Raw genomic sequence first — 26,647 nt, 5'->3', positions numbered from 1 at the left:
ATTTGGAAAGTTAAAGTCACCCATGACAACTACCCTGAGACCGCCACACCTATTCATAATCTGTTTTGCAATTTCTTCCTCCACATCTCTATTACTATTTGGGGGCCTATAGAAAACTCCTAACAACGTGACCGCTCCTTTCCTATTTCTAACTTCGACCCATATTTCCTCAGTGGGCAGATCCCCTTCGAACTGCCTTTCTGCAGCCGTTAAACTATCCTTGATTAACAATGCTACTCCTCCATCTCTTTTACCACCTTCCCGACTCTTACTAAAACATCTATACCCCGGAACTTCCAACAACCATTCCTGTCCCTGTTCTAACCATGTCTCCGTAATGGCCACAACATTGTAGTCACAAGTGCCAATCCACGCTCCAAGTTCACCTACCTAATTCCGGATGCTCCTTACATTGAAGTAGACAGACTTCAACCCACCTTTCTGTCTGTCGGTACACTCCTGTGACCTTGATACCCTTCTCAGTATCTTACTACTCTCAACACTGGCTTTTGGACTACAGCTCGTACAGCCCCTCTGGTTCAGGTGCAAACCGTCCTGTCTGTACAGGTCCCACCTTCCCCAGAATGTGCTCCAATTATCCTCCATCCTACACAATCCCTGCAGCCACGTGTTCATCTGCACTCTCTCCCTGTTCCTCAACGCGCTAGCATGTGGCACCGGCAACAAACCAGAGATGACAACATGGTTTGTCCTTGCTCTCAGCTTCCACCCTAGCTCCCTAAATTTCTGTTTTAAATCCCCGTCCCTTCTCTTACCTATGTCGTTGGTACCGATGTGTACCACAACTTGTGACTGTTCCCCTTCCCCCTTAAGGATTCTGAAAACACGGTCCGAGACGTCACGGACCCTGGCACCCGGGAGGCAACATACCATCCTTGAGTCTCTTTCGTTGCCACAGAACCATCTATCTGTCCCTCTAACTATCGAGGCCCCAATAACTATTGCTCTCCTGCTCTCCCTCCTTCCCTTCTGAGCCACATGGACGGACTCAGTGCTGGAGATCCGTTCACCGTGGCTTACCCCTGGTAGGTTGTCCCCCTCAACAGTATCCAAAGCGGTATACTTGTTACTGAGGGGAACAACCATAGAGGATCCCTGAACTGACTGCTTCCTCCCAGCCCCTCTCACCGTCACCCATCTATCTACATACTTCGGAGTAACTACATCCCTGAAGCTTCTATCTATGACCACCTCTGCCTCCCGAATGATCTGAAGTTCATCCAGCTCTAGCTCCAGTTCCCTAACTCAATTTCTGAGGAACTGGAGATGGGCGCACTTCCCACAAGTGAAATCAGCAGGGACACTGATGGTGTCCCTCACCTCAAACATTCTGCAGGAGGAACATTGCACTGCCTTCCCTGCCATCCCCTCTAGATAAAGCAAGAAAAGAAAGGAAGAGCTTACCTGATATTCCCTCAACCCCTTAGGTTAGAGGAGGTGGAAGGGTGGGGGACACTACCAGTGTAGTGTCTAGGGTTTAGGAACCGCCTAACTTAAATACAGGTAAAAATAAAACACTTAATCAGCAACCACTGCGCCCCGCACGAGAACAGCAATCAGCTGTTATGGGCCTGCGCAAACAATTTAAATCTTTACTAATTACCCAGCAGTCACTCTGTCCTCACTCCAACCAGATTCAGCTGGAAACGCCCAACAGTAAGTTTTTTTTTAAATTTACTCCCCTACTCAGCAAGCACTCACTTCCTGACTCCTCAAAGCCTGTCCACCATCTAGAGGGCTCCACTCTGGAGTGTAATGGATTACCCTGGATGAGTGCAGCTCCAGCAACACTCAAGAAGCTTGACACAATCCAGGATAAAGTAACCCGCTTGATTAGCACCCCTTCCACAAACATTCACTCCTTCAACCAGCAACGCACTGTTGTGGCAGAGTGTACCAGCTATAAGATGCACTTCAGGAACTTACCAAGCCTCCTTAGAAATCATCTCTCAAACCCACGACCTCTACCATCTAGAAAGACAAGAGCAACAGATACATGGGAACACCATCACCTGCAAGCTCCCCTCTACGTTACACACCATCCTGACTTGGAAACATAACGCTGTTACTCGGTCCAAATCCTGGAACTCCCTCCATAACTGCACTGTGGATATAACTGCACCACACAGAGACATAGGATTCCTAGAGTGCAAAATGAGGCCATGCGGCACATCGAGTCCACATTGACCCTCTGAAATAGCACCCTACCTCTGCCCACCTCCCCGCCCTATCCCCGTAAAACCATAACCCCATCTGACCTGCACATCTTTGGATACTAAGGAGCAATTTAACATGGTCAATCCACCTAACCTGCTCTTCCTTGGACCGTGGGAGGAAACCGTAGCACCCAGGGGAAACCCACACAGACACAGGGAGGACATGCCGACTCCACACAGAAAGGGACCGGAATTGAACCCGGGTCCCTGGTGCTGTGAGGCAGCAGTGCTAACCACTGTGCCGCCATGCCTCCCACGGACTCTAGTCGTTCAAAAAGGCAGCTAACCACCATGTGAAAAAAGGGATGGTCAATAAATAACGGCCCAGCCAGCAAAGCCAAGATGCTGTAAATAAATAAACTAAAGGATGTTACGGAGCAATCCAAGGTGAAGAGATCAGCCCAACATTGCAAAAAGCATCTATCGGAAACCCACAGGGACACAACACACTGTACAACAACAACTTGTATTGGAATGGTGTCTTTAATGTAGTAAAATGCATGACAGGATTGTAAGCCCGAAAATGTGGCACTGAAAATGTGACGCGATGGAAGGAGACATGAGGAAAGTTGAAGAAGGTTTTAAGGAGCATCTTAAAAAAGCAGAGATGGAGAAGTTTAAGGGGGGTGTTTGGGGTCATAGGATCAGAATTAGCTCATGCAAACTCCCAAACCTGTTCTGCAGTCAATTGGATACTGTTGGATCTGCGTCTTAACTCCATCTGCCCACCTTGGCTCCATAATCCTTTATAGCTCGTAAAATGTTGTCAGTCCCAGTTTTGACATTTTCAATCGTCATTCCATGTTTTTTGCGTGACAGATCCAGATTTCAACTATCTTTTGTAAGAAAAATTGCTTCGTGAAATCACCCTTGAACTACTTAGTTTTTTTTGGGTTGTGTCCATTAAATCTGGATTCACGCACCCGAGGGGATATTGCTATCAAGCCTATCAAATCTATTAAAGATTATAAACAACTCAATTAGACCATCCCTTAATCTTCCATACTTGCGTAGAGAATACAAGTCTAGTCAATGTGATCGCGTAACTGAACCTTTGCAACCCTGGTGTCACTCTTGATATCATTCTGCTGCATCATCGCCAAGGCAAATCTATCCTCACTGGGATGTGGTCCCCATGGTTACCCCATCTCTGATCTAAGAGAGCTTGATAGAATTGGGCCAAAAACTCAACCTTCCGTATTCAAGCATCTTGGAGATAAAGGCATTTGCCTTTTAAATCATTGTTTTTGCACTGGTCCACTAACTTCTAGTTATTTCATTTCTCGGACCACTATACTATTGTAAATGCATATGTTAAATCATATCTGCTACTTATAATAAAAAGAGGAAGTCCTGGAAAAACTCAGCAGGTCTGACAGCATCTGTGCAGAGAGAAACAATTAATGTTTCAAATCCATTATGACTCTTCTTCGAAATATAAATGGTGTAATGTGAGAGTACCTTTAAGAAATGGATGTTTAAGCAATGTACCTTTAAGAAACGCAACAGCTCATATTACTGAAGTGATGTCAGAGGGTGGGGGGGGGGGGAGTTGAGTTGAGCTCATTTCTGCTTTTAGTTTCAGCTTGAGAGAGCAGCTGAAAAGTGCCTGGCTGGTTTGCTGAGAGCTGCATGAAGAAAAAGAGCTGGGGTGTGTCTGTGTTTGCAGTGAGCTGGATCTGCGGTGATCTCTGCCAGGAAAGACTATCTCTGAATCATCTGGGTGATTTAAACTCATATTAGTAATGTCTTTAACCTGATGTGTTTCTGTTTAAAGGTGTTAAGTCTTTTGGAGGTTTGAAGGAACATTTGTATTATTTTTGGGGTTATCTTTGAAGTAAGGGGTGGTAAATGATCCAATGTTTATTTAAAAAGGTTAAGTTGAATTCATGGAATAAACATTGTTTTGTGTTTAAAAACCTACGTGTCCATAATTGTAAATCCACACCTGGAGACCAAGCAGTGTGCTTCAAAAGCAACAATACATTAAAGTGGAGGTTGGTTGAACTCCATGATACGTTTTGGGGTTCTGAAAATGCCGCTCCCATAACAATGGAGTTAAGATGGAATTCCACAGTGTTTTGCTTTCTTTCTTATAAATTGCCTTGATAACTGGTCTCTTATCAGGGTATTCATATATAAGAGCAAATTTTGCCCATCCCATCCGTGGCGGGTTTTATGATGGGTGGGTATCTTACGGCAGGCAAAAAGGCGGAATCCCACCAATTTGCAATTGTCCTAACAGCAGATTAATGTCCGTTATCCTAATATCTGTTAATGTCTGTTAATGTCTGTTATCCTAATATCTAATGTCATAAATGCTATTCACACTCATTCAAATTTCATGAATGCTCATTTTTGACAGCTGATCGCCAAATCTCCTCCCGCCTTCCAATCTTTACATTGATCTCAAACTCAGTCCATCACATGAACCTGCCTCCCATCCATTGACTCTGTCTACACCTCCCGTTGTCTTGGGAAAGCGGGCAGCATAATCAAAGACCCCTCCCACCCGGCTAATTCACCTTTCCAACTTCTTCCATCGGGAAGGAGATGCAAAAGTCTGAGAACACGCACTAACCGGTTCAAAAACAGCGGTTACCAGACTCCTAAACCACCCTCTTATGGACTAATGGGATTATGGACTGATCTGATCTCTTCCCAGATCTTCTCTACTGAGCAGTACTACACTCATGGATGCTTCACCCATGATGCCTGTGTCTATGTATTTACATTGTGTATTTTATGTTTGCCCTATTATATATTTTCTTTTCATTTACGGAATGATCTGTCTGAGCTGCACGCAGAACAATACTTTTCACTGTACCTCGGTAAACATGACAATAAACCAATCCAATCCAATCCAACCCACTTGAAAATGTGTGGCACGCACAAGTCGGACCTCAGTACACTTGTGACTTTGAGGTGATGAAAATAGTTTATTGTCACAAGTAGGCTTCAAATGAAGTTACTGTGAAAAGCCCCTAGATATAGCCTAAATGCCATAGCGCTGCGCTGCCCATGTTGTGCTGAACACCACTCTGCTGGGGCTGCAGGGCTGGTCACTTCCTGATCTTTGCCGATGTTGTCCACAAAGGCACTATCGTACTGCCCTAAGCATTCAGCTTCCACTTTCAGACACTGACCAGCTCTGCGCCCAGAGTTGAGGGGTGCAGGGGTCTTCTTCTCCCGGTGTCTAAAAGGACACCACTCTGCTGTGGTTCTCAGGCAGAACTCCACTTTCACAAATGAGAATTTAGACTGGAGATGGGGTGTGAGGGGGGTGGGAATGATAAGCGCAAGGGGGGGTCAATGAGGGAGAAATGCTGTGCAAGGACTGTGAGTGTGAAGATAAGGGGATCAATGGGGTAGAAAGACTGTGCAAAAACACTGAGGAAAGAAAGGGGGTGCAATGGAAGGCAAAGAGCCAAGGAGATGGAGGAGGATGAATAATAATGAAAGGCAGAGAATAGAATGAGTTGTGGAAAGCTGGAGCCCGGCGCGGGTACATGAAGCATTGACAAACAAGGGGATAACACATTTGTGACTGGAGGGAGTTCACGCAGGCTCTGGAATAGGATGGCGAGGGGTTGTTAGTGTAGTATGTGAGGGGTGGGTCACACAAGTTTGGGTGGTTTGGGTGGGGCGCAGTAGTCTTTAGTCCTCAAAACAATGGGGAACACTGTGAAAGTCCATGTCCTTAGTCTCGAGCTTGCAGTCAGGAGTCACAGAGTGCAGACATTCCTGTAGTGATGTGGGAAGGAGGGACAGATTACAGGCAGTCCAACGGTTATGTGGGCCTCATAGTCAGATGGCAGAGACAGGAGGAGCAAGGTCTTAGATTACAGGACATTACAGACGAACTGGTTCGATGGGTAGAAGAGTGACAAATGGAATTTAACCATGAAAAGTGTGAGGTGATGTATTTTGGGAGGACTAATGAGGCAAGGAAATATACAGTGAATGGTCCGACCCAAGGAAGTGTAGAGAATCAAAGGGACCTTGGTGTATACGTCCACAGAATCTCTGAAGACAGTGGGACTGGTGGATAAGGTGGTTAAGAAAGCTTATGGGATTATTGCCTTTATTAACCAAGGCATTGAATGTAAGAGCAGGGAGATTATATTGGAGCTGGTTCGGCCCCACCTGGAGGACTGTGCGCCGTTCTGGTCACCACACTACAGGAAGGATGTGAATGCACTGGAGAGGGTGCCAAGGAGATTCACCAGGATGTTGCCTGGGCTGGAGTGTTTCAGCTATCAAGAAAGACTGGATAGGCTGGGGTTGTTTTCCCTGGAAAGAGAAGGCTGAGGTGACCTGATTGAGGTGCATAAAATTATGAGGGACATGGATTGGGTGGATAGGAAAGTACTGTCACCCTTAGTGGAGGGGTGAATAACCAGGGGGCACAGATTTAAGGTAAGGGGCAAGAGGTTTTCACCCAGAGGGTGGAGGGAATCTGGAACTCACTGTCTAAAAAAGGTGGTAGAGGCAAGAACCCTCACAACATTTAAGAAGTATCTAGATGAGCACTTGAAGTGCCAGAGCAGACAAGGCTATGGGCCAAGTGCTGAAAAATGAGTTTGGAATAGATAGGTGCTTGATGGCTGGCATGGACATGATGGGCCAAATGGCATCTTTCCGTGCTGTAAACCCAATGACTCTATGAGGCAGTCCAGCATGCAGTGGGCATGCAGTAAGAGGAATCATTGTGAGCAGGGTGCATTCCAGCTGCTGGGAGAGGCAGGGGCCGTGTGCTCCAGAGGAAAAAGACATAGATTGGTGTACAGAGACTCCTTCCTGGGGCTGTCCCTGGGCCGGGCTGTCACTGTATTGGGCTGCAGCCAGTAAAGCTATAGTAACTGGAGGCATCTGCAGCCTGCAGATTGGAAACACATTGTAAAGGTGGTGGAGAGGAGGGCAGTGCAGTGTATGAAGCTCTCCTCGGTTCAGGGATTGACCTCGGTAGGTGACCATGCTCACAGCTTCTAAATGGGGTGTGTATAGGTCCACATGGGGCATGGGCATTTCACAGGTTCTGGGCTTGGGGAGAAGGGTTGGAATGTCCGCCGCAACAACTATGGAATCCACTATTATTGGGTGAGGCTGGAGAACAATATGAGGAAGCTCGACCTCTATGTCGTGAGGCATGGGGTATATATCTGGCTCATGGACAGCGAGAGAAGGAAAGTTGAATTCCGGCTGGAAATAAAAGTGAAGAACCACCATCTTGCTAAAGTATTGGCTTTGGCTCAAAACAGAAGTAACGGCGAATTTGATTGGAAGGGGTCTAAGGCAGTGTGGGAGGAGTGCACTGCAGGACTTTGGAGCTCCTTCTGAAACCAGCCTCTAATTGGTGTTACTGCAAGAGTGAGCAGGAGTGAGCTAGGTCAGAAAGGAGGAAGACCTCTTTGGGAAGAAAGTTATTAAAAGCCAATGCCTTCATTAGCGCCGTAACAAGGGTACTCAGAACTCAGCAGCTTCACATCACAGTCACTGCATCTCAAGAATAACACTTAAGAATGTAGTCTTTGTGATTTCAGGCAATATTGAGGCACAGCTGCATCATATTTGGCATTTCATCAATGAAGAATTGACATTCATACTGGACCAAAGGACATCCACCCACTGACCATGAGGAACTGATTGGTCAATAGTATGTCACATCTGAGATTGGAGCATGTAATGATATATATAGCGTATCATCTTTGTCTGTATGAATGATCATGTAGAATAATGTGTATTATTCTAAATGACTGAAATGTCAGTCCGGGAAAGTGAAATGCTAAAAGGATAGTTCTGAAGAGGACAAAAGAAGATTTGAAAAGTTCAAAGATAAATCAGATAAGCCAAAGGAAACTGATCTTGAGCACACAAAGAGAAACGACACAGCTTAGACCAGAAGGAGAAGAAGAAGAAGCAACAAATGCAACCAGATGCAACAAGATCAAGACCAGAAGAAAATGGAAAAGAAATAATATGATAGGTCGAGTAAAGAACTATCTAAATTGAACCTGCGCCAACTTTAGTGGATTCACTCTATATGGAACAGTACTTTCTGAATTTACATTGTGTATAATTACCTTTGTACTTCCTAATATGTTCCCACATGTGTGACTGTAATAAATCTTTCAGGTCAAGCCGATTTCACTCTGGATTAATTCGCCAAATTTCTTATTACTTCCTCTTATACAGTCTAATTTGAGGAATGTCTAATTCAGAATCATTTGGATTCATCTCTCCGGACAAGAACCCAATTATTTACAATTTGGCAAACTGTAAGGAAATGTTTCTGCATCACAGGAGTGACAACATTGACCCAGTGGTATCTTTTATGTTAAAGCAAACTTTAATATAAACACAGAATGAACCACGTTAAAAACAGAGAAATGGTGTTACAGTTAATGAGCGGTGCAGCCAACCGGAAATCCTGTTGACAATGGAGGGACCAATAGATCGCGCTGCCAGGGACCCCTCCGCAGCCGTAAAACATGCGGCGGGTTGGTAGGTAAATCCAGCCCATAGAGGCATGTTTCGGAAGTAAGTGAAAATATCTTCTTTTACTTAACAACTGCTAACTGTAACACCATTTCTCTGTTTTTAATGTGGTTCATCCCAAAGCATAAGGCATTCTTCTCCCACAAATACATAATAGCAGACATACTGACTTTATGCATCTTAACCCAGGTTTCAATAACATTACTGCAACAAATATTTCAAATATGACAATTTCCTATATTCATAACAGTATAATAATCCAACTTTTCAATTTTTTTCATTTTGTTTGAACTAATTAGTGCTCCTGTGACTCTGTTCATCCATATTTTATTTTTTAAATGTAAAAGTTACCGTCATTCGAGCCAGGGTTCCATTCTTGAACCTTACCATCCAGTTATAACATCAACTGGGGTTATAATAAAAGTTATAATAAAAAGATTGAGGATCTTATGAGTGAATGGACTGCAGCGTTACAATCTCTCCTGATTTTCATTTGCTTTGAAGTGAAAGACAAATAATTATCCAGTATGCATAATTTGCATTTCATCGTGGCTCCTTTGACATAACGATCCAAACCCACGACCTCTACCATCTAGAAATACAAAGGGCAGCGGATGCATGGGAACTTCACCAGCTAGACTGTCCCCTTCAGGTCACCCACCGTCCTGATTTGGGACAATGCCCTTCACTGTCACTGGGTCAAAATTCTGAAACTCTCTTCCCAACACTGTGGGTGGACCTACGCCACATGGACTAAAGTGGTTCAAAAAGGCAACTCACCACCACCTCCTTTCCAAGGGCAAATAGGGATGGGCAATAAATGCAGCTCTAACAAATGTTACCCGCATCCCATGGACTAATTTAAAAAAGCATCATCTGATATGCTGGGTAATTCCGATGAAGAGTCTGTCAAAAATGGGTCATCCACGGCAATTAATAGGGCTCCTTTTACCTTGTAAATGGACACCTGTCCGTCACTCACCTGATCTTCAGTGCAGTAATTCCACAGAGGTTTAGGAAACAGTCAATACCAGTGCACAAGGCACAACTCTGTGCCACTGAATGTCTTATGAAAGTCACTTCTAAGAACACCTCTACTAATAGGCATTTATCAATAATTCATGCAAATGTCAATGACTTAGGCACCTGGAGTAGGTTCATGTAAAAAGAACAACAGATTTCCATTTATATAGTGACTTTCACAAGCTCCAGCTGCTCTTCTTCAAAATACAGCCATGGACCTTTTATCGGTCCTCCGGTCCGTTCCCAAGCAGGACCCAGAGCTTCCTGTCGCTGCCATTCCAACTCACCATCATTCTCTCCCGTCCACATGTCCGTCCTTGGCCTGCTGCAATGTTCCAGTGAAGCCCAACGGCAACTGGAGGAACAGCATCTCATCTTCCCATTTGGCACGTTACTGCCTACCAGATTTAACATTGAGTTCATAACTTTATAATCTTTATGAGTGTCATACATTAACACTGTAATGAAGTTACTAAGAAAATTTCCTCGTCACCACACTACGGCGCCTTTTTGGGTACACTGAAGGTACACTGAGGGAGAATTCAGAATTTCCAATTCACCTAACAAGCACGTCTTTCCAGACAATGAACTCTCTCCTCCATCTTCACCCCATTTTTATTTCTATCAATTTATTTTCATTTCTTTTATTGATCTGTTTTCCCCTTCCATTGTTCCCCTTCACCCACTTGAGCCATCTGTTCCCTGTTCCAGTTGCCCTTTAACTCATTGCTCACCTTTATTTTGCCATTCTCACATTCTAATCTCTTTGTGTGCCCCTATCAGCACCCTTCTTAACCTTAATCACCCCCACTTACATTCCCGTTCTCTTTCTGTCCTTGACATCTTTGTCCATCTCCTGTTGCTGGTCCCCTATCCAGCCCCACTGCTCAACCAACCCCCCCCCCCCCCCCAACACTATAGATCTGATCCTATTACCAGTTCTCTTTAGCTTTGACAAAAAGTCAAAACGTTCACGCCCTCCTCTCTCCACAGATTCTGTCAGTCCTGCTGAGATTGTCCAGCATTTTCTGTTTTTGTTTCATGGATCTTTTATGTCCATTTAGTGGGCAGACTGGGCCTTGACTTGATGTCTCATCCAAAAGGTGGAACCTCTGACAGTTCAGCAGTCCTTCAGTACTGTGCTGAGTTGCAGCCTAGATTTGGTGCTGACAATACTGTGGGAACTCACAAGAAAAGGCCATTTAGTTCAGTGGATGCCAACCACTTCTGTTTTCTCAGCTGTGAAAACTCTCCAGCCACTGCACACTTCCAGAAACCCATAAATCACATGCAGTGAGCTCAATAGCACATGACATTGAGGATGAGCAGCGTGTGAAGTGAGAAACCACTAACACGTTAGGCACGACAGTGAATTAACAACAGTGTGGTCTAAATGTTATACTGTATGCTCACTTTATTCAATGGAATATATACTTCAATCAGAAATGAACAACTTCAAAAATAAATGGACATGTGCAGCTCATAGGATCATACCTTTGCATTCAAACAATATAATTGTACACATTAATCGGTATTCTGTCATCCTCAGAGACCACTGAAAAAGAAGAGTTGGCAATTGCCCAGGCTTACCACACTGCCTTCAGTACCTTGTCATTCCCCCCATTCCCTCTGACCAAAGAATTTATTTCACACGCTCTCAAACTATTTCTTATTTTATAAAATAAATTTAGAGCACCCAATTATTTATAAAAGAAATACAGTGCCGGCTCATGAAATGCATGCAGGAGGTGTATGGTGTAAATGTTTTTTTTTTAAATTTGAGTATCCAATCACTTATTTTCCCAATTAAGGGAAAATTTAGCGTGGCCTATCCACTTACCCTGCACATATTTTTGGGTTGTGGGGGTGAGATCCATGCAGAAACGGGGTGAATGTGCAAACTCCACAGTGACCCTGGGCCGGATTCGAGCTTGGGCCATCAGTGCGTTAGGCAGCAGTACTATCCACTGCATCGCCATGCCGCCCTAAGCTATTTTTTCTTAACAATAACACTGCAGCACAGTGGTTAGCACTGCTGCCTCACAGCTCCAGGCTTCCAGGTTCAATTTCGGCCTCCGGTGACTGTCTGTGTGGAATTTGCACTTTCCCCCCGTGTCTGCGTGGGTTTCCTCAGGGTGTTCCGGTTTCCCCCCACAGTCCAAGAATGTGCAGCTTAGATGGATTGGCCATGCTAAATTGCCCCTTAGTGTCCAAGAGGTTAGATGATATTACTGCGTTACGAGGATAGGGTGGAGGCATGGGCTTGGGTAAACTGCTCTTTCCAAGGGTCAGTGCAGACTCGATGGGCCAAATGGCCTCCTTCTGCACTGTAAATTCTATGATTCTATAGTCAGCCTCTGACCATTTGGAGAGCGCAGGCATATCTGTTGTAACGTTGAGTTACGGTTGTTGGAGGTGAATCATTTCAGCCCCAAAACAACCCTGCTGGAGCTCTGGTTCACTAATGTCCTTTAGGAAAGGTCTTACCTGATCAGACCAATATCTGATGCCAGTACCAAACCAACACTTTTTGCTCTTCAATGCTGTCTCAGGTTATCTGGTCAGGCAACTTGGAATGACCACAAATCCCAGGCTTGCCAGAGACACTGACAATTTGAGAACAAATACTAAAATAAATTAAAGTCTCTCAGAAATACAAAATGAATTGGGCCATATAGTTAATTGTAACTCAATCTAACAATAATTCAAGTGTTTATTTTAAATTAATTAATTAGTTCTTAAATGTCACGGGGTGTAGTGCTCCAACTGAGATGTGGCAGATCTGTGACGCTTCCAGCGTTCCGGTCGACTACATCTGCAGCAAGTGTAACCAATGGCAGCTCCTCACAGACCACGTGGTTCGGTTGGAGCAGCAATTGGATGCACTTAGGAGCATTCAGGTGGCGGAAAGTGTCACAGGTAGGAGTTATAGAGACCTGGTTGAGGGAAGGACAGGATTGGCAGCTAAACATTCCAGGATTTAGATGTTTCATGTGGGATAGAGGGGGATGTAAAAGGTGTGGTGGAGTTGCGTACTGGTTAGGGAGAATATCACAGCTATACTACGGGAGGACACCTCAGAGGGCAGCGAGGCTATATGGGTAGAGATCAGGAAAAATAAGGGTGCAGTCACAATGTTGGGGGTTTACTACAGGCCCCCCAACAGCCGACGGGAGATAGAGGAGCAGATAGGCAGACAGATTTTGGAAAGGAGTAAAAGCAACAGGGTTGCTGTGATGGGAGACTTCAACTTCCCCAATATTGACTGGAACTCACTTAGTGCTAGGGACTTGGACGGGGCAGAGTATGTAAGGAGCATCCAAGAGGGCTTCTCAAAACAATATGTAGATAGTCCAACTAGGGAAGGGGCTGTACTGGACCTGGTATTGGGGAATGAGCCCGGCCAGATGGTAGAAGTTTCAGTGGGGAGCATTTCGGGAAGTGACCACAATTCAGTAAGTTTTAAAGTGTTGGTGGACAAGGATAAGGGTGGTCCTAGGGTGAATGTGCTAAATTGGGGGAAGGCTAATTATAACAATATCAGGCGGGAACTGAAGAACCTAGATTGGGGGGGTGGATGTTTGAGGGTAAATCAACATCTGGCATGTGGAAGGCTTTCAAATGTCAGTTGAAAGGAATTCAGGACCGGCATGTTCCTGTGCGGAAGAAGGATAAATATCAAATTACGAGAACCTTGGATAACAAGAGATATTGTAGACCTCATCAAAAAGAAAAAGGAGGCATTTGTCAGGGCTAGAAGGCTGGGAACAGATTAAGCCCGTGTGGAATATAAGGAAAGTAGGAAGGAACTTAAACAAGGAGTCAGGAGGGCTAAAAGGGGTCACGAAAAGTCATTGGCAAATAGGGTTAAGGAAACTCCCAAGGCTTTTTACATGTACATAAAAAGCAAGAGGGTAGCCAGGGAAAGGGCTGTCCCACTGAAGGATAGGCAAGGGAATCTATGTGTGGAGCCAGAGGAAATGAGCGAGGTACTAAATGAATACTTTGCATCAGTATTCACCAAAGAGAAGGAATTGGTGGATGTTGAATCCGGAGCCTGGGTCACATTGAAATCCAAAAAGACGAGGTGCTGGGCGTCTTGAAAAATATTAAGGTAGATAAGTCCCCAGGGCCTGATGGGTTCTACGCCAGAATACTGAAGGAGATTAGAGAGGAAATTTCTGAAGCCTTAACAGAAATCTTTGGATCCTCACTGTCTTCAGATGATGTCCCGGAGGACTGGAGAATAGCCAATGTTGTTCCTTTGTTTAAGAAGGGTAGCAAGGATAATCCAGGGAACTCCAGGCCGGTGAGCCTTACATCAGTGGTAGGGAAATTACTGGAGAGAATTCTCCGAGATCTACTCCCATTTGGAAGCAAATGGACGTATTAGCGTGAGGCAGCACGGTTTTGTGTAGGGGAGGTTGTGTCTCATTAACTTGATAGAATTTTTTGAAGCGGTCACAAAGATGATTGATGCAGGTAGGGCAGTGGATGTTGTCTATATGGACTTCAGTAAGGCCTTTGACAAGGTCCCTCATGGCAGACTGGGACAAAAGGTGAAGTCACACAGGATCAGGGGTGAGCTGGCAAGATGGTTACAGAACTGGCTAGGTCATAGAAGGCAGAGAGTAGCAATGGAAGGGTTCTTTCTGATTGGAGGGTTGTGACTAGTGGTGTTCCACGGGGATACTGTTTGTAGTGTATATAAATGATTTGGAGGAAAATGTAACTGGTCTGATTAGTAAGTTTGTAGACGACACAAAGGTTGGTGGAATTGCGTATAGCGATGAAGCCTCAGAGGATACAGCAGGATTTAGATCATTTGGAGACTTGGGCGGAGCGATGGCAGACGGAGATTAATCTGGACAAATGTGAGATAGTGCATTTTGGAAGGTCTAATGCAGGTAGGGAATATACAGTGAATGGTAGAACCCTCAGGAGTATTGACAGTCAGAGAGATCCAGGTGTACATCCACAGGTCACTGAAAGGGGCAACACAGGTGGAGAAGGTAGTCAAGAAGGCATATGGCATGCTTGTCTTCAGTGGCCGGGGCATTGAGTATAAGAATTGGCAAGTCATATTGCAGCTGTATAGAACCTTAGTTAGGCCACACTTGGAGTATCGTGTTCAATTCTGGTTGCCACACTACCAGAAGGATGTGGAGGCTTTAGAGAGGGTGCGGAAGAGATTTACCAGGATGTTGCCTGGTAAGGAGGGCATTAGCTATGAGGAGCGACTGAATAAATTTGGTTTGTTCTCACTGGAACGACGGAGGTTGACGAGCGACCTGATAGAGGTCTACAAAAGTATGAGGGGCATGGACAGAGTGGATAGTCAGAGGCTTTTTCCAAGGGTAGAGCGGTCAATTACTAGGGGGCATAGGTTTAAGGTGCGAGGGGCAATGTTTAGAGGAGATGTACGAGGCAAGTGTAGTGGGTTCCTGGAACACGCTGCCAAAGGAGGTGGTGGATGCAGGGACGATAGTGATATTTAAGGGGCATTTTGACAAATACATGAATAGGATGGGAATAGAGGGATACGGACCCAGGAAGTGTAGAAGATTTTAGTTTAGACGGGCAGCATGGTCGGCACAGGCTTGGAGGGTCGAATGGCCTGTTCCTATGCTGTACGTTTCTTTGTTCTTTGTTTTTTGTTCTTTGACTCTAACAGTTTGAGCCCAGAATTGTTCTCACAGCAAAATGCTGGATATAAAGGCCCAGCAAATCTGTCTTTAAATGTGTGTAAGTGTATCGATGTGTCAGTAACATCGCAAAATGACACAGTCCCTGTAACATAGTCCAATTGAACTCGGACCTGGTTGATGGAGGAACGCAGTGGTATTTTTGTACACATGCCATTATGATAGGCTGACAGGCTATTCATGATCATATACAAGCACCAAGCTCTTTCAGTGTACCGAAGATCAGAATGGTTACCCTTCTTCAGTATACTCCCATAAGCAATCCCTATTCCCCACCAATTACCAACAGTTTCCACATCCCAGGAATGGCATCCCCAGTAGAAACTCTGTGTGCAAAGGATTTGAGAATGACTTTTAAACCTCTCTGAGTTATTTGAGTAACACTGTTCCTGATTACTGTACGTCACCGATCTCAGATGATTAAACAGGATCAAGTGTCTGTTTGCTGTCGTTAAATCCAGGGTCAACGAGGAAAATTCCCCTGGAGAGGAAAGGAACAGGTTTATCATATTGATGATTGACAGATACATGGTAAGAATGACAGTGCTTCACAGATAGCGGTGGCTCCACATAGCCTTTTTACACTGTATTCTGTGCATGTTGAATTCACATCAAGCAAGCTCAATCCTTGTGAGTTAGTGCCTGCGTCCACTGTGGACAATCTGCACTAACACTAGCAATTCAATATATTCACTGTATGCAGCAAATTGTGGAACTATGCTTATTTTTAATGCTGATTAACCTCCCCCACCCCCGATTACCTACGTTATATCTTTCTTCAAAGGGGTCCAACCATGTTAGCTTTACTCATGCATTCTTCACCAATCTCCCATATTCTACCCTCTGATAACTTGCCGTCATCCAAAATTCTACTGCTGATGTCCTAACCAGCATCAGGTTTCATTTACCCATCATCTCTGAACTCACTGAACCACACTAGCTCCCAGTTTTCAAATCACTTCATCACCTTTATCTCTGCAACCTCCTCCAGCCCTACAAACCTCCGCTCCTCTAATTCTGGCCTCTTGAACTTTCCCAATGTTAATTGGTCCATTAATAATGGCCATGCCTCGGTTCTAGATTCTGGAATAAGTAAAGTCACCATCGTCCCAGATGACTATAGGCGGCTTTCCCCTTTGAGGGGGAGAGTTGACTGGTAGTGAATTAACCTGAGGATCACCACACCTCAGGTTGAGAAAGCAGGGCCTTCATGAATAACCTCAGCCGGCATGGGAACTGAACCCGCACTGTCCCTCTCCAGCTTTTGGTCACCTCTCTAGTTATGTGAGTGTCATGTTTTGGTTAATAAAGCTCCTGTGACATTTAACTATGTGAAATGAGCTTCCGAAACACAAATTGTTATTTCTGGGGAAGGAAATAAAGGATAAAATGAGGCGTTAGGACAGGTGAAGAAGGGTTGAAGGAGCACCTGAAGAAAGATATATGGAAAAATGTAGGGAAAGGTTTTGGGGGGCTATAGAAGGAGGCTCAGCTCATGCAGGCTCCGAAACCTGCTCTGCAGTCAACGAGATAATGTTGGATCTGTGTCATAACTCCTTCTGGTAGAAGAGAAGCTGTAGCCCGGACCGTGAAGCCTGAGATTCAAGCGCTCGGGAGCGGGGCCAACGAGAAGGAGAGAGAGAGAGGGAACCTCTCCCCCCCCCCCCCCCCCCCCTGTCAACGGATCGGCAGTGACCACGTGGTGAGCGGCGAGATAAAGAGGGACTCCGGTCCGCACCAGGAAACTACTCTTCCAAACCCTCCTGACCCAGTGAGAAGGAAGGGGAGAAAAAAGAGAAGGAGAAGGGGGAAAAATAAAAGTTAATAAATAAATAAAGAGACAGGGAAAGAGAGAAAGGAAGGGAGGAAGGTAACCAACCACAACACCCCTCCCCCAACAAAAATAAGGGAAACCCGAAGCCCGGGACAAACCCAGCGAGAGCAGAGGAGCGGGGGGAAGTGAGAGCAACCCCATGGTAAGGAACAGCAGTGGGGAAAGAAAGAGAGACAGACAGATGGCTGGAGGAAAATAAAACAACAAGGTGAAGGGACAGCGAGATGCAAGCAGCAGCAGCGAGGGTAAGGCACATGAGCGGCGGACGCGCAGGCAGACGACTCCAAAAGACGAGACGGAGGTACAGACGAGCCTGAAAGGGAAAATGATGGCGGAGCAAGCAGAGGAGAGTGAGCAGGACGCAGTGACCAGCATAAAGGAGGTGCTCTGGTCGGAGCGCCAAGCAATGATGAAGGAGACGATGCACAAAATGCAGCAGACCATCGAAGGCCGGGAAAGAGAAGTGAAGACGCAGAAAAAAATGATTCTGGAGTTGGAGAGGGCCGCCACGGACCAGAGCGACAGGGTGATAACCCTAGAAGCAAAGGTCAAAAGGTCCAGGGGTGCCTAAAAGGGATAGTGGAGGACCAGGAAAATAGGTCCAGACAGCAGAACATTAAAATAGTGGGTCTGCCAGAGGGCATAGGGGGCAGAGACCCAACAGGCTACAAATGATGGGCAAGCTAGTGGGAAAGGAGGTATTCCCAAACCCACCGGAAATAGACAGGGCGCACAGGTCGCTCCGACCAAAGCCCAAAGCCGGGGACCAGCCCAGAGCAATAATTGCGAAGCTGCACCGGTTCGAAGACAGGAAGAGAATCCTAAAGTGGGCCTGGCAAATGAAACAGAGCACGTGGGAAGGGAAGACCATCAGGGTGTATCAGGACATTGGGTCGGGGGACCAGGCCAAAAATAGGGCTGAATTCAACAAGGCAAAATCAGCACTGCATAAAAGCAAGGTAAATTTTGGGATGTTATTCCCGACCAAACTCTGGGTAACATTTGAGGGGAAAGAGCTGTATTTTAACACCCCAGCGGTGGCTGATGAGTTCGTTAGAGCGAACAAGCTGGGGGAGTAGCACACGCAACTGTAATGAAAGACATGGGGACGGAAAAGGAAGGGAAAACCAGAACAAAGAGCAGAGGATAGACTTCAAACAAGGACAATGGACTCATGAACTGTGCACATGTGTGTTATGCCTTGAGCGGGACTGTGCTGTCTTGTTTCAGAGCTTGTCTCCTCTCTCAATGCAATGGGGGGGAGTGGACCGAGGGAAATGAGGGTGAGAAAACCAAAGTTCCTAGACAGACTGGAACTACCAGTGGTGGGGGAAGACCTATTGGTTGAATGTCTGTTTGGCATGTCTCTGGTGCTCCCTCTAGTGTCTATCTAGTCTACATGTATTTACATTAACCCCTTGTGTATCTACAGTGATGCATATCACTACATCCCCCTTCTTTTCGTGTTACAGATTTTCTGTACAGTATTAAAGAAAATTGAACAAAAACAGGTAGATAAGTGATGCTATGTACAAGTTATGATAACAGTGATCACTAAAAAATAAGTCCAAATCACATGCATGAGTCCAAAACTCATCAATTATCATGTTTGAATGTCTTTCTTGGGTTGGTGAGGTGGTGAGGTTGATGGTGGCATTGCTTTGTAAACGCCTTCAGTGTCCCTGTGCGTAAGGAACCAAGAAGTGGTCAAATCACTTGGTTGTCTGATTTGGAGCCTTTATTTCTTCGGATGCTTGTGGTAGCTTTGTTAGGCATTATGCAGTTGTAACTATAGGGATTGAAACAGTCACTGGTACCATGTCTTGTTATGCTCTCGACGTAGCATAAGCTGCTTCCTTGATGTGCACTCTGACAAAGGAAGGTTCAGACGTGGAGATAACTTCAACACGTTTATTAAACTATTAACAATTCTCCTACTCGGATTCGACTCTATTGTTAATCCTTCTATAGCTACTCAGACTGACGAACCAGTCTGCTACAATCCACGGGGTGGGTGTGATGTTCAATCAACCCTGTGTCTGTACTCACTGAGTGTCTTCACTGGAAAGAGGAAGATCATGAGTGCTGTGTCCTTTTATATGGGTTGGTGTAATGCCCCCTGTGGCAGTGTCACCTCTGTGTGTATCGTGAATGCCCATTGGTCGTGTCCTATCTTACTGACCTATTGGTTGAATGTCTGTGTGTCATGTCTCTGGTGCTCCCTCTAGTGTCTATCTACTCTACATGTATTTACATTAACCCCTTGTGATTCTACAGTGATGCATGTCACCGCAGTGGGACGGGAGGGGGCGGGGGGAGGTGGTAGATTATGTCGCTGAAGGCCGTACAAGTATCCAGCAGCTTATAGGCTATAGTGAGTAAACTGTAAAAAAAAACACTTGCAGCTAATGTGTTTCCATTCTGCAAAGTCTCTGCCTCCATTTCCTTCAGTGCTGTCTTCTGATGGGCATTCTTGGCAGTGGTACCATACGCCATACACATCCCACTCAGCACCATCTCCACTTTACCAGCCATCATCTTGAGGGTTCAATGTTAATGCTGCTCTTTACACCATTTCCTGAGCGAGCTCCAGGACTTTGTTAGGCATTATGCAGAAAATACCAACTCAGATTTGTGGATGGACATGAACCTGAACTCATCCCATAAATTCTCCCACATATAACCTTACGCTCTCTGCTGTTCCCATTACTGTCTCACCACCTGTCATGTCAATTTTCCCTTGCTGAACCTCGGCGATATAATGAAACCTCACAGGACAATAAAGGGTGGGTATAATAGAATCAACCCCGCTCCATGTGATTTTCTTTCAGTATCATAATCGCACCTTTGGATACTCTTGATAATCTTTCCAATGCATGTATTTTCTGTTTTCTCTCGCCTTGGCTGACTTTTGCCTCCTGTTGCACTAATCTTTCTCTGGTCGAGGATTGGGATCTGGTGTCTGTCGGCCCATCGCTCTGGTGGGCAACTGTCACTGTTAATAAGAAATAGAACAAGAAGATTACGAAGAACTGACGGTGTTGATGCACGAGGCAATGACAGACAGAATGGGAACTACAGATAGCGAGACAGTCTGTTTGGGTACGTTGGACAATAAAGTAAATTCTCAAATCCATAACATGTGATCCCGCTGTTGGTGGTCCCTATATTTTACTATTTTTGAGTCTCCTAGTGTAAAAGTTTCCAGTTTACCCACCTGAATAGCTCTGTTGAGATGGGAAGCAACCATGCAGTTCTGTAGTCGTGGCATTTAGAGATATTGCCTGAGGTTCACTTGATATTGTCTCTTTCAAGATGCTGCCCATGGAAGATGGTGCTGGAAATAAAATTTAACGAATACTAGCAATAATGGAGAGATGGTGTACACAGGGCTGAAAAAAACAAGATTCATGCTGGAGGTAGATTCAAGCGCGACTTTCAAAAGAGAACTGGGCAATTATCTGAATCAAAAACAATTGCAGGGCTACAGGGAAAAGCTGGAGCAGTAGAACTAAGCTCCTGCAGAGAACCAGCATGGATACAACAGGCCGACTGCCCTCCTTCTGTGCAGTATCCATTCTATGATTCAATATGTACTTCTGCTGGTTATGCTGTAATGAGAGCTATCAGCTGAATATGAACTGAGGGCAGACTGGGAGTCAGTCAGTGCAATTTAGGAGATGTCGATACCCCAGTCCACAGACATAATATCATTGCTGCCACTGCTCAGCAGCTGGGAGCTCCTAAAGGTACATTGTGTTAAGAAAACAAATGTAGTTTTAAGGGATTAATATTTGCATTGATATTTGAACATTTGAAACAAGGTATAGCTTTAAATTGATTTAATTTAGTATTTCTGTGTCTGGAGAGGTAAAATCTATAGTTACAGTCATGCTGGACAAAGGTGTCTGTATGTGTTGGGGCTGGTTAAGTTCTAACTGTGTTTCTATTGTGCTTAGAGAGGGCAATGTCAGAAAAAAATAAATCAGCAGTGGTTGCTTAGCAACCAGGGCCTTGTCGGGTAAAGAAACTTTCAGTTTTAGTTTAGCTGATTTGATTGCAGTTGATGATAGGTAGTGAAAGAGAAGGCAGCTCTCATAGCTCTGCTCGCAGCAGTTGATTTAGAAGGCGAGAGAGGGAACATCTCTCTCAGCTTTGCTACAAGAAAAGCTATACTATGGACTAATGGTTAGGAAAATAGATGCCGGAAATCTAAATTATAGATAGTTAAGGCAACTAGAGAACTGGAGAGAAGTGTCCTAGAGGTCTGGAGTTCAGACCAAGGTATGGTTCAGAAGAATTCAAGGAAGAGTAAACGATATATTCTGAGTTAAGGCGACAATTGCAGTGACCGGTCTTGAAGTGGGAGTGGAGCCTTCAGAGCTAAAACAAACACCCGATGCCATTTTAATACAATCCAGAAATCAAGAGTTAAAGCAAATATAAATGTTTGCACAGCAGTCAAGACATAGAAATCGGAAAGGGGTTGGTGTAAAATCCTGGACTGGATTTGCTGTTAGAAGTAGAGCGGAAGCTTTGTTTAAAAGCATTATTTGGAAAACCTGGTCTGGAGTTCAGACTGCAAACCAAGAAAAGAAAAAGCATACTTAGGAGAGACTATTTTAAAGAATGTTTAGAACTGTTCCCTGGAGCGGAGTTTGGAAACTCTCCTGTGACACTTATTTGTGGGGGTTCTGAGGAAAAATTCACAGATATTAACTTGGGTTCAAGGCAGGGTGTGTATATTTGACCGTCATCTTGTGTGCTTACAAGGGACCTTTTGTGTTAATGAGACCAATTTAGCTTAAGATGTAGTTTGTAATCCATGTTAACCTTTAAATCTGTGTGTATTCGTTAAACTAATTGGGGAGCAAAGGAGCATTGGATTATAATCCAATTTTCCATGCTGGTTATACTAATGTTCCTCTATGTTTTATAAAATTAATAAATAGTTATGATATGTTGAGTAGGGGCTCCATTCTGGGATCTTCCTGTCCAGTTAAAACATCAACTGGGATCACATCAATTCCTTGGCTTTGGACCGAAGCTCCTGGGTAATAATGTAAAGAAGTAACATTGTATTACAATCTTTTTTAATATTTGAAGTTGAAATGAAATGAATGAAATGAAAATCGCTTATTGTCACAAGTAGGCTTCAAATGAAGTTACTGTGAAAAGCCCCTAGTCGCCACAGCCTATTCGGGTTATTCAAGGTGTTAAGAAACCCTGCTGATGTTAAATGTGAGTGTATCCCAGAACCCAAAAGGGTAACTTGGAACACAGGTTCTTAGTGGTGTACATTTTCAACGAGGTATTCGGTGAGAAAAACCTGTGAACCAGGGAGGAATATCCCAGTCATTCTGTAAACAATTAATAAAGAACATTTATTAAAGTCAAAGGAAAAAAAACACACAAGAAATACTATAATATACTACACTTATAAGCACACAAGATGACGGTCAAATATACACACCCTGCCTTGAACCCAAGTTAATATCTGTGAATTTTTCCTCAGAACCCCCACAAATAAGTGTCACAGGAGAGTTTCCAAACTCCGCTCCAGGGAACAGTTCTAAACATTCTTTAAAATAGTCTCTCCTAAGTATGCTTTTTCTTTTCTTGGTTTGCAGTCTGAACTCCAGACCAGGTTTTCCAAATAATACTTTTAAACAAAGCTTCCGCTCTACTTCTAACAGCAAATCCACTTCAGTACAATGGTAGCTAAATACACACAGTATTACAGGAAACTGCCCCTTCATTCCAACTACATACATTCCTTGAACTCTGATACACCGCTTTGTTCACAAACAAAATCTAATTTTATATAACTCTCTGAGCTAAATCCAGCAAATAATTACTACGCACAGGTTATGTGGCCATGTTTAGGAAAACCGTTTCAGTGAAGGCAAAATCTGCTCTGTTCGAGTTTTGATCCTTGCCAACTGTCTGGTTAACAATGTCTTGTTTTTGGGAGATTGTTTCTACAGCCAGGTGTGGCTGATAGTAGCTGTGGCAAAATTCTGGAACTTCCTCCCTAACAGCACGTTGGGTGTACCTAAACCACATGGACTGCTTCAGTTCAAGAAGGTAGCTCACCACCACCTTCTCAAGGTTTTTGCATATACATGCAAACTTCCTCGTCTCTGCACTTTGAAGTTACCTTTTCTATACCCTGCATTGTTTTCCTCTCGTCAACTAGGTAAACTCTTGTTTTCTCACTGATATGTTAATTTGTATTCTGCAGCTAGCTCCTTGTTTTATTTCTTTTTATACCAATTTAATTTTAAAAAATCTTAATTTACCCCAATTTTCAACAAAGGTCTGGGGTGGGATTCCCTGTCCCACCAGGCCCGTTTTCAGGCATGGTGCGCCCCCGCTGGCAGTGGATCCTCTGTTCTGGCAGCCGGCCAATGGTGTTTTGCATTGTGGCCATCCCATGCCGTTGGGAAACCCGCGGATGTGTGTGCGCTGCCGGAAAAGCAAAGGATCCCGCCGATGGAGAATCCCGCAGCTGATGTATCTTCTGTTTAATTCCCCTCAACTTCAGGCGCAGGGAGCCAGACCCAGAGGATATCCATCAAATATTAAAGTAATATATGTGGGAATCGCTAGGGTCAGAAAAAGGTCAGGCGCAGGGAGTTATGAGTCCTCCCTGACATCTCAATGATGGTTTGAAATTAGTATTACTTTCTCCTTTTTAAGGGTTTTACACCTATTTCTTAAATAGATTCCAATTTCCCAAATATTATGAGGGTTTGAGTGAAACTACTCAATCAACCTTCTTTCCCAAAATAACTTGTGAGTCTTTGATACGGAAGTATAAATAGGATGATACAAGTTTAAAACACACAAAAGTTTATTCTAATAAGACAACATTCAATTGTGATGGCTCTACAAAAGGCAAAAATTGCAGGCTCGATAAATCCCAAAAGGAAAAGATAGCTTGATCTTATTTACATTAGAAAATCATATTTAGACTTTACTTCTTACAGATACAATATTTCAAACAACACGAGGATATCCATAAAATAGTAAAGGAATACTGTATATGTGGGAATCGCTAGGGTCAGAAAAAGGTCAGAATTCAATCGATGAGAATCCAATGAATGTGAAGATTCGCGTTGGGGTTGAGATATTTATAACCTAACTTTTCACCTCATATTCTTGTATTAATTAGAACATAGAATTCCTACAGTGCAGAAGGAGACATTTCCACCCATTCAGTCTGCGCCAAAGCTCTGAAAGAGCATCTTACCCAAGCCCACTCCCCGCCCTATCCCCGTAAACCCACCTAAGCTGCACATCTTTGGACATGAAGGGACAATTTATCATGGCCAATCCACCTAATCTGCTCATCTCTGGACTGTGGGAGGAAACAGGAGCACCCGGAGGAAACCCACAAAGACATGGGGATAAAGTGCAAACTCCAGTCACCCAAGACTGGAATTGAACCCGGGTCCCTGGCTCTGTGAGGCAGCAGTGCTAACCACTATGCCACCATGCTGCCCATATTTTATATTATTTGACCCTCATTCCTTCACAACATTAGGAGTAGGTAAATGAATCCAGAAACAGAACTCAACAAAGAAAGTAGACAATGGCCCCGGCTGGAGACTCACCTACAATATTCCCAGAGGAGAAGCTGAGAATTCCACACACGCATTCTAAAGGAAGAGCCAAATACTGGAAACATATCAGCAACATATGGACTGTAAATTATCTTCTGAACCATACAGTAATCTTAAACATGGAATAAGGTGTCAGAATTCTGTAACTACGCATTGCTAAAGTTGAAGTTTGTTTACAATTGTTTCAATCATAATTTAGACTCTTGTCATTTAGTAGCATGGGATATAGTGCTTATTGGAATCATGATTGTTTAAGTTGTGTTGTCAGAGATGTTATTAAATAATGCTACTTAAGGAATCTCTATGTATAGCTTTATCTGTAGTGACCTTAAAAAGTGGGATTGAATGACACTTCCCTCAGTCATACACTACATTCCAGTTGTGACAGAATTGGTTTGTGTAAACCTTAAGAATCCATGCCTTGGCTATGCGAACATGCAAATACAACTTTGATATTATTGTCAGATTGTAATCTAATGTTTCTTAGTGTGGTGACAAAAGGACTGTCACAATTTCCGTGATGTTGATTGTTTAATATTAGCTTGTGTGAGCACCAGAAGTAATGCCAAGGTTGGAACCCTTGACGTCTTTCCCTTTAGCTTGGTTCAAATTCACCCTATCATGAGGGCAGCAGGGTAGCATGGTGGTTAGCATAAATGCTTCACAGCTCCAGGGTCCCAGGTTCGATTCCCGGCTGGGTCACTGTCTGTGTGGAGTCCGCACGTCCTCCCCCTGTGTGCGTGGGTTTCCTCCGGGTGCTCCGGTTTCCTCCCACAGTCCAAAGATGTGCGGGTTAGGTGGATTGGCCACGCTAAATTGCCCGTAGTGTCCTAATAAAAGTAAGGTTAAGGGGGGAGTTGTTGGGTTACGGGTATAGTGTGGATACGTGGGTTTGAGTAGGGTGATCATGGCTTGGCACAACATTGAGGGCCGAAGGGCCTGTTCTGTGCTGTACTGTTCTATGTTCTATGTTCTATTGTTTGGAACATCAAACAAGGTTTCCCTACATTTTGTGAAATATTTCCCACTTGTTCAATTGTATCTTTCACCCTACCACTGCAGCACACCATTCGAGACTCAACTTTAGAAGCAAAGTATTATACTCGCTACCGGTGTTTATTTATAATTGTAGTTTTGTAAATGGATATGACAACTAGATTTAGCCTGAATACTGGGGTTGGTGTTTACTCCATCCTGGCATAGGCGGTGATAACTATTGGGCAATACATTGTCTGGAATGTAATAGTATCTCTCGCATGGTTAACTCTGTGCCCCATGTAATGTCATAAATGTCAGACTGTAGGAATTGTAGGTCTGCTTATAGAAATTATAATTCACTTCAACTCATATGAAATATGAAAAAAATGTTTGTGATATATCCCGACACCCAGTTAAAAAGGTAAATTATATAATCTAATGACAAAGGGGAAAAAGTACAAAACACAGGAATATACCGGGCAGCGTGACCCAACTGTTTCACCGTGCGTCTGACACTCAGAAGGGCCGCATACTGGAGTATGTAGAAGGCAGTGAAAAGAGGATAAGTAATTAGAACAAGGGCAGATGAATATTCAACTACTCATTCGTTTTAGGTGGGGATCACGAATATTTACTCAGGAGATTGAATGGAATCAGCAATGTTTACGGTAAATTTGATTACAGATCATTGATATCATTCCATATAAATTCTCAGCTCTGTGACTGTCTTTCACAGACTGTGGG

The 26,647-nt window shown here is 44.1% G+C and overlaps 1 protein-coding gene across 1 annotated transcript in view; it reads right to left on the bottom strand.

Moving 5' to 3' along the window:
* The window catches only part of LOC119968632 (E3 ubiquitin/ISG15 ligase TRIM25-like), a 162,555-nt gene that overhangs the window by 6,402 nt on the left and 129,506 nt on the right, over nucleotides 1-26,647 (bottom strand). The window contains exons 18-21 of the mRNA XM_038801254.1: nucleotides 20,515-20,634; nucleotides 20,143-20,292; nucleotides 15,405-15,944; nucleotides 9,718-9,832 (exon numbers count right to left, since the gene is read on the bottom strand). Coding sequence (XP_038657182.1) covers nucleotides 9,718-9,832; nucleotides 15,405-15,944; nucleotides 20,143-20,292; nucleotides 20,515-20,634 — 925 coding nt within the window. The remainder of the gene's footprint in view (nucleotides 1-9,717; nucleotides 9,833-15,404; nucleotides 15,945-20,142; nucleotides 20,293-20,514; nucleotides 20,635-26,647) is intronic.

Source organism: Scyliorhinus canicula, chromosome 7, assembly GCF_902713615.1.
Source record: "Scyliorhinus canicula chromosome 7, sScyCan1.1, whole genome shotgun sequence".
Taxonomy (NCBI): domain Eukaryota; kingdom Metazoa; phylum Chordata; class Chondrichthyes; order Carcharhiniformes; family Scyliorhinidae; genus Scyliorhinus; species Scyliorhinus canicula.
The sequence above is the reverse complement of the archived record's forward strand: the minus strand, read 5'-3'. Positions and strand labels throughout refer to the sequence as shown.